Raw genomic sequence first — 14,245 nt, forward strand, 5'->3', positions numbered from 1 at the left:
ATTTTGTGAGGTTTCAAGTGGAACCCGTTATCATGGATGGGAAAGTGTGTGTGTGTTTACTCTCTCTCCCTGGAAGCCTGCCGAGGGCGTTCCCTGCCCTGTTCACACCTAGATTAGAGCCCTGTTGCCTATTCACCCGCCCTGCAGGTATCAGGCCCAAAGTTAGAGAACTGTCCTGGGGCAGCAGAGCAGCCCGTTCCCTCCCTGAAGGAAACAACGCTATGCAAGGTTTGTGAATGGATGGTAGCCTGGTGCTTGATAAACATTCGGTTTGAACAGGAGTCTGAGCTGGTGGGATTGCTAGCCGAGTTGTCTCCAGAAGGCAAGTGACTAAAGCAGGTCATGGCTACGAGCAGCTTGAAAACCTAAGTGTGTGACTTCCAGGTCCTTTTTTTTTAGTCTCTGAAGTTGTGGGGTTGTTTGTTGTGTGTGCAGGTGGAGGTCTGAGCACACCCATCGTCCCCAAATATGTAGGCTTCCTCCGGTGGGCCTGACACCCGGGTTTGGTTCCCAGTCCCAGCAGTGTGGCCCTCGGTTTCCTCTGAGAAAGCTTTTTACTTACAACTCTCAAGGCCCCAAGTGCTGTGGGGCAGAAGCAGGCGGTCTGTATGAGGTTAAGGGCTGAATGGGGGGTGACTGGGACCCTAATCACCCCTCAGCCCATCTTATGCACCAAAGCCTGGGGCTCTGCTCTCATCTCTCCTTCAGGGCTTGTCTGGCCTCTGGGAGGCCTGGGACACCAGCCTCTGCAGCTCTTTCCTCCCACCCATAGCGCACTCAGCAGGTCCCAGGCTCTTCCCCGAGGCGCATTCCCCTCTCCCGCCAAGGGGCCCCTTGGCCCGCGGGTTCGGGCCCACCCATTTCCTGTGCCGCCCCAACTCCGCCCTCAGTCGGGGTGGAAAGTTTCTCTCCTCAAGACGGGCGGCTCCTCCTCCTTCCTTCCCGGCGGGCCAGGAAAGCCCAAAGCGAGTGGGGAGGGGTGTTGGGCTCCCAGGCCTCGGACCAGAGAAGGGAAGTGACTCGTCCGCAGTCACACAACCGCAGCCCGGGCTGGGCCAGCTTGGAACGCTCCGCAACCCCGCGGAGAGAGGAAGGATTCGCACCCCGCCACCGCCAAGACTTTTTCTCACTCAGAGACTCCTGCGCCACCTGCCGGCGGAGAGGGGGGCCCGCACTTGCCAAAAACACCGCTATCTTCCCGCCTCAGAGCCAAGCAATCAGAACACAGGAACGCTCAGAGTATTTATTTATCTATGAGCCCAGGAGGATGGCCCCTCAACTTAAATATCCAGCATGGAGCCTTGGCCCTCCCGGCCGTGGGTGGGTGCAGGAATGGGTCCTGAAGCCCTTGTCTAGGGCAGTGGAACCCAGGGACCAGAGGTGGGATGCTCCTGAGCCAGCAGCTGCCAACAGCAGCAATAGGTAAAAAGGAGATGGGAGCCAGGCACTCGTCCCAATCCCAGAGACGCCAGGAAGAGCGCAAGATGCTTCGGGCCCCACTGCCAGACTGAAGGTTGGCCAAGCTGGGGTGCACACGTAGAAGTGGAAGACCAGTGCCATGGGCAGAGGCTGTAGCCCAGGTGCCTGCCCCCGTGCCAGCTAACCCAAGACCGGAGGGGATTGGCAGTTATGCCTCTAAAGGACCCAGGCCTTGCCATCCTGTGAGGTGAGGTGGTACGAGGGAAAGCAGGCACTATAGTCTAAGTGTTTGCAGAGAGGTGAGTTTCTGAGCCTTTTGCATGGGTACATGCCCCCTGCCAACCCCCACCCCCCAACTCCTCAGAGGCTGATATGGAAAGCATCTTGCAGCCACTGGTCACGAGCATTGTGTGTCTGGGGCACGGTGAGGGGTGGCGGGTCTGGGGGCAGGCTGGCATCAGGAGGCTCGTCATCATCAGATAGGCCAGCATCAGGTGGGTAGGAGCTGTCTGAGTGCAGGGAGGATGACAGGTCCTGGCACAGGCTCAAGTCTTGGCACAGGTGCTTATAGTCTTGGATTGACTCGTACAGGCCCCACAGCTGGCACAGCAGGGACATGTCCAGCTGCCGCAACCCCACCTGCAAAAGACTGAGGGTGGGCTGGGGTTGGGGTCCACGCCACCCTCAGCCCAAGCCACAGCCCTAGCCAATCTCTTCACACTTTCTAAGCACAAGTTTTTGTGGACGTAGACGCCACCTGCAAGCTGTGACTATTTAGACAGGTCACTGATCCTCATCTGTAACATTCATCTAGCAAAATGGAATGAAATAAGACACATAAAGCATTTAAAAATATATGGCAGCTATTGCCATAGACGGTAATTATAATTATTGTTACCATATGCCCTCACCCACCCGGCTTCTCCATGTCCTCTGAGACCCAGGCCACATGTTCCTGGTTTCGCGCCTCTGTGTTCCGCTCCGCCCGGGGACCCTCAAGCTCGGCAGCAGCCCTCCCCTCCAACCCCTGGCCCAGGGCCCGGCTACTAACCATCTCCTTGCGCAGCGCCGCTAATGCCGAATCGAGGTTGACAGGGCGACGCAGGGCGGGGGGACCGGCGGCGGGTCCCGCGTTGGCAGCGCCGGTGGCGCCGCGGGGCCCGTCCGGAACGCGGGAGGCACGGCTCAGCTCGTCGTGGATGCGGCTGCGCTGGCTGTAGACGCGCTCCAGCTCCCGCCACGAACCCCCGCTCGCGTTAAGGAGACCGCTGAGGCCGCGCGGTAGCGGCGGGAGCCCGGCCAGGGTACAGCCTGCACCGCTCGGCGCCTCGGCCGAGGGCAGCCCATTCATGGCTGGGCCGGCTCGGACAAATATGCCGCCTCCTTCCCTCCAACGCTCCGCCCGGGATGCCACCCGCGGGGCCCGCACCCCGCGGCTGCTCCGGCGGAGCCCGGCCGCCGCCCGCAGGCCGCGCTTTGTTCCTTCCCGGACGCCTCCGACTCCACCCCTGCCCCACCCCCTCCGCATGGGCGGAGCCTCTCTTAAAAGGGCAACGGCTGTGGGACCCGGTCGCCCCATGTCGCGGAAAGCAGAGTAAGGGATATGGGGCACAGACAAAAGGGAGATGGAAAAAGTGAGCAGGGAAGAGGCCAAAAGCGGCGGGCAAGGTTCCTTCACAGTTCTTTATGCTCCCCCCACCAGCACTTTAATTATGCTGCCCAATTATAACTCCCCAAGAAAAGGATCTAGAAGTGGGGGTCAGGAGACTGGGTGGGGTAAATCCATACTTGGTCCCTAATGGGAAACTTGATGCCCTGTCGGTGTCTGAGTACCTGAGCACGAGATGGGAAAGGATGATGGTATCAGGATGCTTCAGGGAAGCAGCAGCTACCCAAGGGACTGGAACCCCAATCTCACACAAGGGTGGGGAATGAGCAGTGGATGACAGAGGAGACAGGGGTGCTGCAGAGGCCCATGCCTCTTGTTCCTGCCTTTGAGGAGGCAAGTATCACATAGTCCTCTCCCTCCCCTCGTCCTCTGAGTGGGGAAACTGAGCAGAAACAAGCCTAACTCATCTCTCAGGACATCAAGGAGAGCAGATATGGTGGGGTGAGAGGCCAAAAGCAGGAAGAAGGAGTGGAACTGGGGCTGGCATGCACACTCAGAATCAAGAAAGGAATAAACCACACGACAGGAACAGCTGTTTTTCTAGAGGGTTTTTCTCATGAGGGGGTCTCTTAGTGTTGCAGCTGTTGCAGGCTGCGTAGGGCCTCAGCACAAGCCCGGATAAGACTACACAGCTGGATGCTAGTCTCCAGGGAGGTGCTGGAGCCCAGTTCAGCTGAGGACCAAGTCAGCTTCTGCAGGAGGGCCTCCTGTGTGCAGGCCAGGACATCTGCATTTGGAGTCACAGCAGGAGGGGGGGGCCCCTGGGCTGCCTTGAGCCCTGCTGCAGCCCCCTCACAGTGCTCTGGGCGGGGTACTGCGGGCTGAGGGGTGGGCCGAGAGCCTGAGGGGAGCTCTGAGGCAGAGGCGAGCTGGTGCTCCCGAGCTTGGGAGAGGGCAGCCTGGGCATTCAGAGCTAAGAAAGGAGAAAGTGTGTGGAATGGTCAGGATGCCTGGCCCACCTCAGCCTTGAGCCACCTCATCACTCTCTACAGTACTGCTTTTTCTGTGCTTGAAATGTTTACCCCGCCACTCTATAGGACAACTCATTCGTTATCTTCTTTGTATCAGATTTACTTATGCCCTCGATTCATCTCTCCCATCAGCTCTATGACTGATTGAGCTCAGACTCGCCACAGGGTATGGCACACAGGAAGTACTTTTTCAATGCTCTTACTGAATGAATGCTCCTCTCTACAGTTGTAAAGGCAAAGCCCCACCCACAGACTCCACTATCACCTCCCAGGCCTACTGTTTCCAGGCATGTCACCACGCTTCTCCACCAAGCACACTTGGCCCCTCACCCGGATTATCTTTATCCACGTCTGAATCGAGCTCCTGACAAGCCACGCAGTAGATTTTCCGCTGTTTGTCTTGGAGGAGGATCGTCTAGGGGACAGAAAACACAGAGGGTAGGGTGTGAGACGCTGGGCAATGGGGTCCAGAGAGTAGAGTTGGGGAAAGGCCGTGCGGCCTAGTCCGCGGACCCATCACCGACCCCACGTCCCAAGTCTCTACTCACCCCGCAGTCGGCGCACGTCTCGCCCAGCATGCGGTAACCACGCAGCAAGTAGTCGCCCATGAGCCGGGAGATGCGATCCTGCCGCTCCCGTCGCGCTTGAAGCACCTTCGTTTCCGCTTCGGTCGGAGGCTCCCAGGAGAAATCGTCTACTTCTGGGGGAAGAGAGGCACAAGGCACCGGGGGGTCTTGCCGAAGCAGGCTGCCTCCCGTACCCCGCAGCCGCAGGCCCCCGCAGCTCAAGTCCTCACCAGCGCCGTTCAGAGCCATGTTGCCGTGGTCGCCGGTAGGCACACCGGAAGTGACGCGCAGGCAGAGCGCCTGCCGCCGGCTCCGCCCCTTCCATGTCGGGCAGAGAGTGAGGGCGGAAATGGCGCACAGAGTGCTCCTCGGACGTCGCAATGCCCAGAGTAGGGCGTGTCTGCCGCAAGCTTGACTCTGCGCAGTTCGTGCATCCCAGCGGCTGCCCCGTAGACAAAAACTTTGGACTAGCGGCGCTTGAGGAGAGACGTCTCCGTGGTAACTCCGCTCGGGTCGCAGGACCTGGAAGTGACTGCTCAGGGTCGCCCTTCCTTCCCACTGCGGAGGGAGGGAACCACTTGGCTCGAGAAATCCCCGCTGGCCTCCTCCTTCCTTGGGGTTTCCCTTTCTTCACTGGCCAGACCAGGGGCAGACGGGGCAGTGGCGTCATCACAACATCCTTGATAATAACAAACGGCCCCTTGCGCGCGCGTGGAGCCCTTTCAGGCTTCAGTACTTCTCGCTTCAGTCCCAAAGCTGGCCAGGCGAGGAGCGTTCTCGCTTCCTATACCTTTCAGCCTATTTGTATGTTTGGTGTCTCAGTGTGCCCTCCCCTATCCCAAGGCCTGCGGCTGATGCAAAGTCAGCCGCTAACTTTTGAAGTTAAGCCCTCAAAAAACCTGCTGACCGAAAAGCGCCTTATGGACATGCACAATTCCGGTAGCAGCCGCAGTTGAGTAAATGCATGCTGGAGAGTGGGGGTGAGGGGCTTATTACATATGCCTGTGACCCTTATGCTTTGCTTGGGTGGGTGGCTATTAAAATTACTAGTGCTGCCTAACATTGGTCTTGGTGATGTTTTTCTCTTCTGTGTTCTTTTCCATACACATCCTCTCCCTTATTAGGTCTGGAGAAGCCAGATGGGGCAGGCAGTGTTCCCCAGATGTGCAGCCTGCAGTGCCTCAAGGCTGTACAACAGGGCGGTGGAGAAGGAGCTAGGACTTAAGATCTCCATAATCTCATCAGCAACCTCCTCCTTTGATTAGACCAGCACATGCTTCTGCAGTCTTACCTGAAGATTGAGTGCCCTCCTCCCGGCCCCATCTTCCTTCTTCACAGACTCTCTGGAACTGCCATTTTCTGACTCTTGCTGCCACCTGCTTACTGGGAGAGCCCTGTGCCCCTCTTCACTCTCTCCATCTACCAGCGGGCTCTTCAGCAGCGGTATACCTGACTCAGGACCTGACCCTAGGTCAGCTCTGCCAAACTGACTAGAGGGATTCTTGAACTCTAACCTGTATGCACAGACCCTCCGGGTCCTTACTGTCTTCAGTTCCCAGCCCCACCTTGAATTCTTCAGTACACCCTTCTGTGTCATCATTACGGCCAATATCCATTCCACAGTCTATTCTGCCTGGCACCAACTAAGACCCTTACACTTATCCTCCCATTTATTCCCTTTCATTTATTTCTCATGACAATCTTATGGGGTAGGTACTGCTGTTATCTCCGTTTTACAGAGCAGGAAACTGGGTAATTCTTTTAAAACATAAATCAGATTATGTCACTCGCTTGTTCAATACCCTCTGGTATTGCCCCATCACATTTAGACAAAAATCCAAAGTCCTTACTACGGCCTCCAAAGTCCTACAAATCTGGTCCTTGCATTCCTCCTCTCCCACTACTCAAGGGGATTCCCATCACCTTTCTCCACTCAGGCCCCCTCTCTGCTTCAAGTTCTGCAGGAGTCTGGACCAAGCACAGGTCTGGAATCAGGCAGGCCTGGTTTGCTTCTGGATCTGCTACTTACTGGCTTGTCACCTGGAGTAATCTATTTCACCTGTCCGGACTTCAATACCTCCTCTGCAAAGCAGGGCCAATCACACCGACTTAGCAGGGTTGCTGTGAGATATGAGGAGAGAGGTACTAGGACATAGTCTCGAGTGTCTGCAGGTCTAGTGAGCAAAGATACTACTTTTGTTCTGGATTCTCTTTCCCAGGATGTTTGTATAGTGAACAGCCTTGGACAACAGCGTGTGGCCCCCGCTAGAGCAAAGGACGGGCAACTTACTCCCCATTAGAAAATGTTTGGGTGCCCTAAGCTCAAAGTTCCTCTCCTAGAACACAACTCAGCTTGTGTATAGGCATCCATGCGAGTCCAACTGCATTGTCTTCATGAGACATGAGGCGAAGGGGAAGTGACACGAATATGCTCACATTCGCAAGGCTGGCTGTGCCGGGAGTAATGAAGTCCTCCGTCTCTGATCTAGATATCTTAGGTCTTCTGCCAGCATCCATGCAATTGTGTCACTCTAACCTGTTTGAAAGTAAGGTGAAAGAGACCTTTCACAGTTCTTGACCATTTTGGCAGTGAGGATGGGATGCTGACAGAAACATGGTTTTTCTGTAAGAGGAATGATGAGGACCTCACGGGCAGATTAATAGCTTTTGATGGAAGGTCAAGGGATTCCACAGCACACGCATTAACCAAAGCGTGTAATCTACCAAGCAATAAAGGGACTTTGACTTTATATCCTGTTCGCAAGGAGGAATGAGGGAGGTAGTTGCAGGCCAAGTACCGAAAAGTAGGTTCAAAGTCAGCTACCAGCCATTGCCCTGGTTGTTGCTAACTGTCCTCTGGGTGGGGCTGGGGAGTGGACGGGTAGCTCCTCACAGCCTGGCAGTTAGCCTCAGGTCTGCCCCATTGTGACAGCCAGTACTAAGACTCATCCTGGGAGTAGAGAAGTTTTCATCCCTTTTCAGACAGCATTTACAGAGATGCAACGCACACACACACTAAATCTGAATGGAGAGAAATTCACTACCACTATGGACAAAAACCAGATGAATCGTTAGAACTTGGGCTGATCACTTGGGAGATGAGGGACAGGACATGTGATACTTGGTAAGGAAGAATGACAACAGCTGGGCCATCTTACAGCTCAGCTCTTCCTACAGTCTATCATGCCAACCTTATATCCATTCCGAGATAACAGTAGAAGGATTCAGTTTTTTCCCCCCCAGTGGGTTCTGGCTGCTATAAGGGAACTTTGTCCCTCTCAGGGAGAGTTCCTTGAAACAGACGAATTCCCATAGGAAACCATAGACGAGGCAATGATTACTCTTTGAGCTCTTATTGTCTTAGTTTGGGCTTACAATGCTGATGAAAATGACCCAAAGAAATCTACATAAATTCCTGTGATCAGTTCCACAGCCCTAGACAACTCTCCCGGCCCTTATATTAAAACAAAGTAAAATCAAGAGATGTTAGTATGACAGTGGGACAGAAATACCCTCTCTCAAGGTGGTCTCCTTTAAAAGAAAAGTCCCAGCTGTGCAAGTCAAGCCCAAATCCTGACAAACATCTTAGAACACTGCACCCGACAACAGCAGAATTCATATTCTTCTCAAGGATACATGGAACATTCTCCAGGATAGATTATATGTTAGGCCATAAAAGAACTCTCAATAAATTTAAAAGGGTTGAAATTATACAAACTGAGTTCTCAGACCACGAGGAAATTAGGGAAATTTGCAAGTATGTGGAATTAAATAACACACTCCTAAACAACTAATGAATCATAGGAAAAAAATCACACGGGAAATTAGAAATTACTTTTGAGATTAACAAAAATGAAAATTTATGAGATGAAGCCAAAGCAGTGCTTAGAGGGAAACTTATAGTTGTAAATTCTTATAAATGAAAATAAAAAATCTCAAATCAATAACCTAACCTTCCACCTTAAGAAACTGAAAAAAGAAGAGCAAACTAAAACCAAAGCCAGCAGAAGGAAGGCTATAATAAAGATTAGAGAAAATCAACTAACCCACAAGTTAGTTCTTTGAAAAGATCAACAAAAATTGACAAACCTCTACCTAGACTGACCAACTCAAGCCCCCATAAGCCAACGGGTGTGACCCTTGCAGCTCCTGGAAAGCAATATGGTTGTGGTTGCTGAGTCAATGAGTCCCCATGTGTGAGACAGAGAACGTCAGTAATATCCCTGCCGCCCAATAGAGGGCTTTGGATGGCAATGTTTTCAGCTAACTGTGGGGAAACAAATCACCGCTGATGAAATTCTAGATCACTTATGTCGATACTTATGCTAAGAGCCCTTTCTCTGATGAGACTGACAGGAATCAAGCTGTTGACTGAGCCTGCGCTGCCCAGATTGTCTCCATTTCTGCCTGGATCCATCATTATACCAGACATGGCAACGTGTTCACTATCATAGACTGGGCACAAAGTAAACGACTGTCATGCAGGGTCTCTGGTCCCACTCCCCGCATAAGAACACAAGATATGGTGAGGCCAAAAAGGAACACCCACGGAGCCATAGATAGGGGAGTCATAACACTATATTCTCGCTGGCGGCTGGGTTGGAGATAGAGGAAGCTGGAGCCACATGATCTGCAATCCGCCGTCCACTTCTCTGCCAACCGACCCCACTTGCTAACTGCAATCCGTCCCTGCTAGCTCAGCCACGGCAGTTATATCAGTGGCTGATGGCTAACTGGTTACAGCTGATGGCCAACTAGTCACAGCTGATGGCCATCTACTACCCGAGCCAGCACCTTTCCACGTGAGGCCGAGAGCCTGGAATCTGCTCTCTGGGACTCTGTCGCCACACCAACTCTATGCTTTTGAGTCCTTCCCAGTCCTTTACAGGGGAGGGCACATGGAGGGTCCCAGGAGTGCTGGTGGTAAAGCCAATTTACAGCAGTCGTGGTAGGCAGACCAGTTGACTGGAAAGCAGTGGGCTCGGGCTCTTCCAAACCTTCCTCACCAAAGCATTTAGCACATCCTCACGTGAGCCAGCCTGACACCTGTTCCGAGCTCTGGTACTGTTGACATGGCAGTAGTTAGGCCGATTCCTGAGTGATAGCACACGCACTGGTGGGATATTCACACCCGGCTCACTTACAAGCCCCCATGACTGCCTCTTCTGGAGGTTAGGTTCATGTGGTAATGAGTGGCCTATGCCACGTAGCTGTGGCTCTGAAAATCATAACTTCCATGACTGTATTTTCACACTAACAGGCTTGAAAAGGGGTCGGCTTTCCTTCTTGTTTTTCAATGCAATGTGAATTGACTTGACATTTCTGTGAAACAGGAAAGAGCCAGATGATATAGTGACAAAAATAATAACACTCAACTTTTGGTGTATGTTTTCTTTGGGCCAGGCACTGTGCTGAGAGCTTTACATGAATTCTCTCATTTCATTCTCAGGACAACACTGTGAGTTAGGTCTTATCATCAATTCCCAGTTTGCAGATGAGGAAGCTGAGGCTTGGACAGGTTGAGATTTATCTATGATCACCCTGCCAGTATGTGGCAGGACTGGGACCACCCAGGCAGAGTACGTCTGGAGCCTAATTCTCACTAGTGGACTTTTCCTGGTTCAGAAGGTGGAGAAGAGCAGTGGGGCTGAAGATCCTCTCGGATTCATCAAGTGTGCCCATCTCTCAGTGCCCTTCCTCACAGTATGGGGCACATCAGAGGGGCTCGGTGACAGCCACTTTCTGTGAAGTGTCATTGGAGAGATGTTTCAAGGCCAAATCGTCCCCTCCAGGTCTCTGTATCTGCCAACCCTCATCTTTAGAATTTATGAGCAGCCCCCCAACCCCCCCACACACACCCAGAGCCTAGAAGCTTCTCAAAGACATTCAAAACTCAGGCGACACAGAGCCTGGCACACAGTCAGTCCTCTTTCCGTGGTATTTCTTCTCCTCCCCACACACAGCCCAGCTCCCACCAGCCAGCCTACCATGGCTCCCAGACCCAGATACTAATGAAGAGACCTAACGTATACTGAGTACTTACTATGTACCCAGCATCCACTAAGGACTGCCTAAATGTCAGCTCATTTGATTCCCTGTTTAAAAATGAGGAAATGGAGGCAAGAAGATGAAGACCTTTCCCAAGTCACAGAGCTGGTACAGGATGCAGCCAGGAAAAACGCATGTCAGAACACAAGAGCTGGGATATGCTGCCTCCCGAAACTTAATCTCTTATGCCGGCTGTGGCCACCCTGTCCAGCCAATTCCCCTAAAGAGGCACCAGGAGCATGGGTTTGAGTCCTGGCTCTGCAGTTGACTGGTTGTGTAACTTCAGCCAAGTTTCTTGCCTTCTCTGGGCCTCAAGAACCCCTCTGCACAAGGGGCCCTTCCCTAACTTTTAAGCAGTCTGAACATTCCCTGGGTTTGGGTCCCTTGGCTCCTCTTTGTCCCATTCTAGCAAAGCCCCTCATTGTCGCTGGGGCCCCACCGACCTATCTTGAGGACATCTGTGGGACCCCTCTCATTCCTCCATCCCAGGAGCACTGCGTAGGTTTTGGATTGGGCAGACCTGACTTCAGTCCCCGCCTCTTATCACCAGATGACCTGTGTCAAATTGTTTCGTTTTGCAGAGACTTGGTTTCCTCTTTGTAAGGTCACTGAGAGGATGAAATAACCCAACCGCGTAAAGTGCACAGTAAATGGCAGGTGCTCTTGTGGTCTCACTCCAGTCAGTCAACAAACTTCAGCAGCCTTTCTGTGCAACCCTGTACTAAGATTTGGAGACAAGTTTGTGCCTTCTGGAAGGGCAGTGAGATGGACAATAAGCAAGTAAACAAAGCCATGGGCCGGGCCGGTGGCTCAGGCGCTTGGAACTCTGTGCTCCTAACGCCGAAGGCTGCCGGTTCGATTCCCACATGGGCCAGTGGGCTCTCAACAAGGTTGCTGGTTCGACTCCCGCAAGGGATGGTGGGCTGTGCCCCCTGCAACTAGCAATGGCAACTGGACCTGGAGCTGAATGGCACCCTCCACAACTAAGATTGAAAGAACAACAACTTGACTTGGAAAAAATCCTGGAAGTACACACTGTTCCCCAATAAAGTCGTGTTTCCCTTCCCCAATAAAATCTTTTACAAAAACAAACAAACAAACAAAGCCATAAAGAAGAATATTTCAGGCTGGGACGAGTTCTGGCAGGAAACAGACAGGTGATGGGACCCAGAGGTCCAGGGTGGCTGTCTTAGAGAAAGACATGCAGTAATGCCTCCCAGAGGCAGGGACCCTGGACACAAGGAATCACTCAGGCAGAGGACGGGGCTCAGCACCTCTGAGGCTGAGGACCTCGCAGGGCCAGGTGAGCAAAAGAAAACCACTGGAGGCTTTTAAAGCAGGGCAGTAGCATGGTTGGAATTAGGTTTTAAAAGGGACTCTGGCACCAGGTGGTGGAGGGACAAGAGCAGGCAGAAATTCTGGTGAGGAGACCTGTTAGGTGGCAGAAATGATTTGGAATGATTGCAGAGGTCATTGTCTCTTTGGATTTATACGAGAACTTATGTCTTGGAGGCATGAAAGTGTGCCGGTAGATTCTAGGAAGATGGGGGTGACACAGGAGATGAGGATAGAATGGGTAGACAGGCCAACGACACCACGTGTGTGGACTGTTGCAGTCTGCCCTGCAGATCCACTGTGCACTTTTGCCTTCCCTGCTCCGTGCTACGAGGCTCACGTGTGTTGTATCCCCCAGACTCCCCTGCCTACAGGCTTCCTTTTGGGTTCAGCCCCTGGGAGGCCCGACTGGATAGATGGAGAGACTAGGGTAATATTTATTTCCCCAGATCCCTCCCTGCGGGCTGCAGGTGGACAGGTGTTGCAGGTCTCTGCTGAAGACCACAGCTCCAGCTCCTGTGGCTCCACTCCAGGGGAAGGTTGATGGGGGAATGGCTCCCTCCCTAGTTCCTTCAGTGGGGCTCTCCTTCCCTCTGCTGTCCTGCGTGCTCTCCTTAGCACTTTGTAAATAGTTTCCCCATTCAGTTCCCGTCAACTACCCACCTGAGGGTGCCCTCTGTCTCCTCCTGCTGAGTCCAATGAGCTTAAAGGAGTTTGGCCGTGACAATAGGTAACAGTTACTGAGCACTGGTTAGGTGCCTAGTACTGGGCGGGGGGCTTGCTTTCATTGCTCCCAGTCACTGAGTCCCCTGAGCAGCCCCTGAGTAGGGCTGTCATTACCCCCATCCTGCTCTCAGCAGCGTCAGACACTGTTGGCCACACCCTCCTCCTGAAATATTCACTCCTCTTGGCTCTTCCTGCATCACACTCCTGGTTTTCCTCTCTCTGCTCCCTCCAGCTGCTCCTCTGAGTCACTTCTGACTCTGCCTCCTCTCCGTGACCTGGGAGTGGTGACCTCCCTGGTTCGCCCTGGCCCTCTTCTCTCCTGAGCTGAGCCCATCCTTTCCCGTGGCCGGAAATGTCCCTGTATGCTGAGGACCCTGAGTCCACATCTCTAGGCCACACATTCCGTCTGAGCTCCAGACCCCTGGTTGAGACGCCTCCACTTGGATGACACAAGGATCTCAATCTCAGTGAGTCCCCACCAGAACCATTCACGCCACCTGTCTCTCCAGCACCCTCCACTTCACCCAGTCTCTGGATTCCACCTCCCAAATACATCTCCATTGCGTCCAAGTCCAAGCCAGATCAGCTCTCCTGGGATGACCCCAAATGACAGCAACAGCATCCCCTTGGGCCCTGAAACAGTCCCATCGCAATGAAAACCCGGATTCACACGTGGTCTCCACCTCCCAGTGCTCTGTCCTCCTCCCCATCCTGTTGCTCCTCTGGCTTTCTCTCCCCTCAGGCTTGGCTGGCTGCTCACCCATTAACTCCTGCTCCTCCTCCAGATTCGTGCTTCGAAGTCCCTTTGGCAGAGGGGCTTCCTGGACCTCCAGGTCCCACTACCACTCTTGGTCCTACCTCCTGCGCTTCTGTCACAACATTGACCTCTGTTGTAGTCACCGTCATGTGTGAACTGATTTATCACATGTCTGTTTCCCCCAGTACAGAAGCTTCAGGAGGACAGGAATTGATTCTATTTCTTAGCAAGAGCTTGGCATGTGGTAGGTTCTCAGCTTATTGAATGACTAGATCCCCATTTCACAGATGAGAAAACTGAGGCTTAGGGAGATTAAGACTCCAACCCTGGTCTGTTGACGGTACTGGGGTCCAAGTTGAGCCACATTCAGCTCTAGGCAGAGGAGGGTCAGGTTCAGATGAGCGTGAGGAAAAAGTTGCTATCAAATGCTCAGCCACACACCCAGCAGGTGGTCAGGTGGGCAGGTGGTCAGGTGGTCAGCACGCAGTATTATTCCCTGCCCAGATGTGTGACCTGAGCCCTGAGGGCGGGTGGAACTGCCCCTCCCACTCCCTTCTGGATCCCCAGCAGCAGGGATCCTCTAGTGAGAAGGGATTGCCCCATTCCACCCCTGCAACACCAGCTTAAGCAATTCAGGCAGGGGCTCCACTAAAGGGTCTCACTCACTCTCTCCAAAACTACCCAAATAAATCCACCCTCAAATGAGTTCCTTACACAGGTGTGCCTGAAGACCAGTCCCCGAACGCCCCCACCC

The 14,245-nt window shown here is 53.3% G+C and overlaps 2 protein-coding genes across 3 annotated transcripts; both read right to left on the reverse strand.

Moving 5' to 3' along the window:
• Positions 1 to 1,229: 1,229 nt before the first annotated feature.
• On the reverse strand, positions 1,230 to 3,613 carry FAM89B (family with sequence similarity 89 member B). Its single transcript, XM_033119273.1, has 2 exons — positions 2,471 to 3,613; positions 1,230 to 2,058 (listed from the first exon to the last, which is right to left on the reverse strand). Exons 1-2 carry the CDS (start codon positions 2,996 to 2,998, stop codon positions 1,780 to 1,782), a joined length of 807 nt encoding a protein of 268 aa, XP_032975164.1. The 5' UTR covers positions 2,999 to 3,613; the 3' UTR covers positions 1,230 to 1,779.
• An 8-nt stretch (positions 3,614 to 3,621) lies between these two features.
• Positions 3,622 to 5,596, reverse strand: ZNRD2 (zinc ribbon domain containing 2). 2 transcript variants are annotated; one of them, XM_033119275.1, is made up of 4 exons: positions 4,856 to 5,584; positions 4,608 to 4,759; positions 4,390 to 4,474; positions 3,622 to 4,001 (listed from the first exon to the last, which is right to left on the reverse strand). In XM_033119275.1, the coding sequence occupies exons 1-4, from the start codon at positions 4,872 to 4,874 to the stop codon at positions 3,658 to 3,660; spliced, it is 600 nt and encodes a 199-aa protein (XP_032975166.1). In that variant the 5' UTR covers positions 4,875 to 5,584; the 3' UTR covers positions 3,622 to 3,657. The 2 variants fall into 2 exon arrangements, with proteins under 2 accessions (XP_032975166.1, XP_032975165.1); XM_033119274.1 differs by having other exon boundaries at positions 4,608 to 5,596.
• Positions 5,597 to 14,245: the final 8,649 nt, after the last annotated feature.

Source organism: Rhinolophus ferrumequinum, chromosome 11 (genome assembly GCF_004115265.2).
Source record: "Rhinolophus ferrumequinum isolate MPI-CBG mRhiFer1 chromosome 11, mRhiFer1_v1.p, whole genome shotgun sequence".
Taxonomy (NCBI): domain Eukaryota; kingdom Metazoa; phylum Chordata; class Mammalia; order Chiroptera; family Rhinolophidae; genus Rhinolophus; species Rhinolophus ferrumequinum.

Coding starts and splice junctions, on each gene's coding strand:
- ZNRD2 (XM_033119274.1), bottom strand. CDS start 4,874: ATGGCTCTGAACGGCGCTGGTGAGGACTTGAGCTGCGGGGGCCTGCGG. Junction 4,475..4,607: donor AGACGTGCGCCGACTGCGGG/GTGAGTAGAGAC, acceptor TCTGTCCCCTAG/ACGATCCTCCTCCAAGACAA. Junction 4,002..4,389: donor CGTGGATAAAGATAATCCGG/GTGAGGGGCCAA, acceptor CTCCTTTCTTAG/CTCTGAATGCCCAGGCTGCC.
- FAM89B (XM_033119273.1), bottom strand. CDS start 2,998: ATGGGGCGACCGGGTCCCACAGCCGTTGCCCTTTTAAGAGAGGCTCCG. Junction 2,059..2,470: donor CGGCGCTGCGCAAGGAGATG/GTTAGTAGCCGG, acceptor AGTCTTTTGCAG/GTGGGGTTGCGGCAGCTGGA.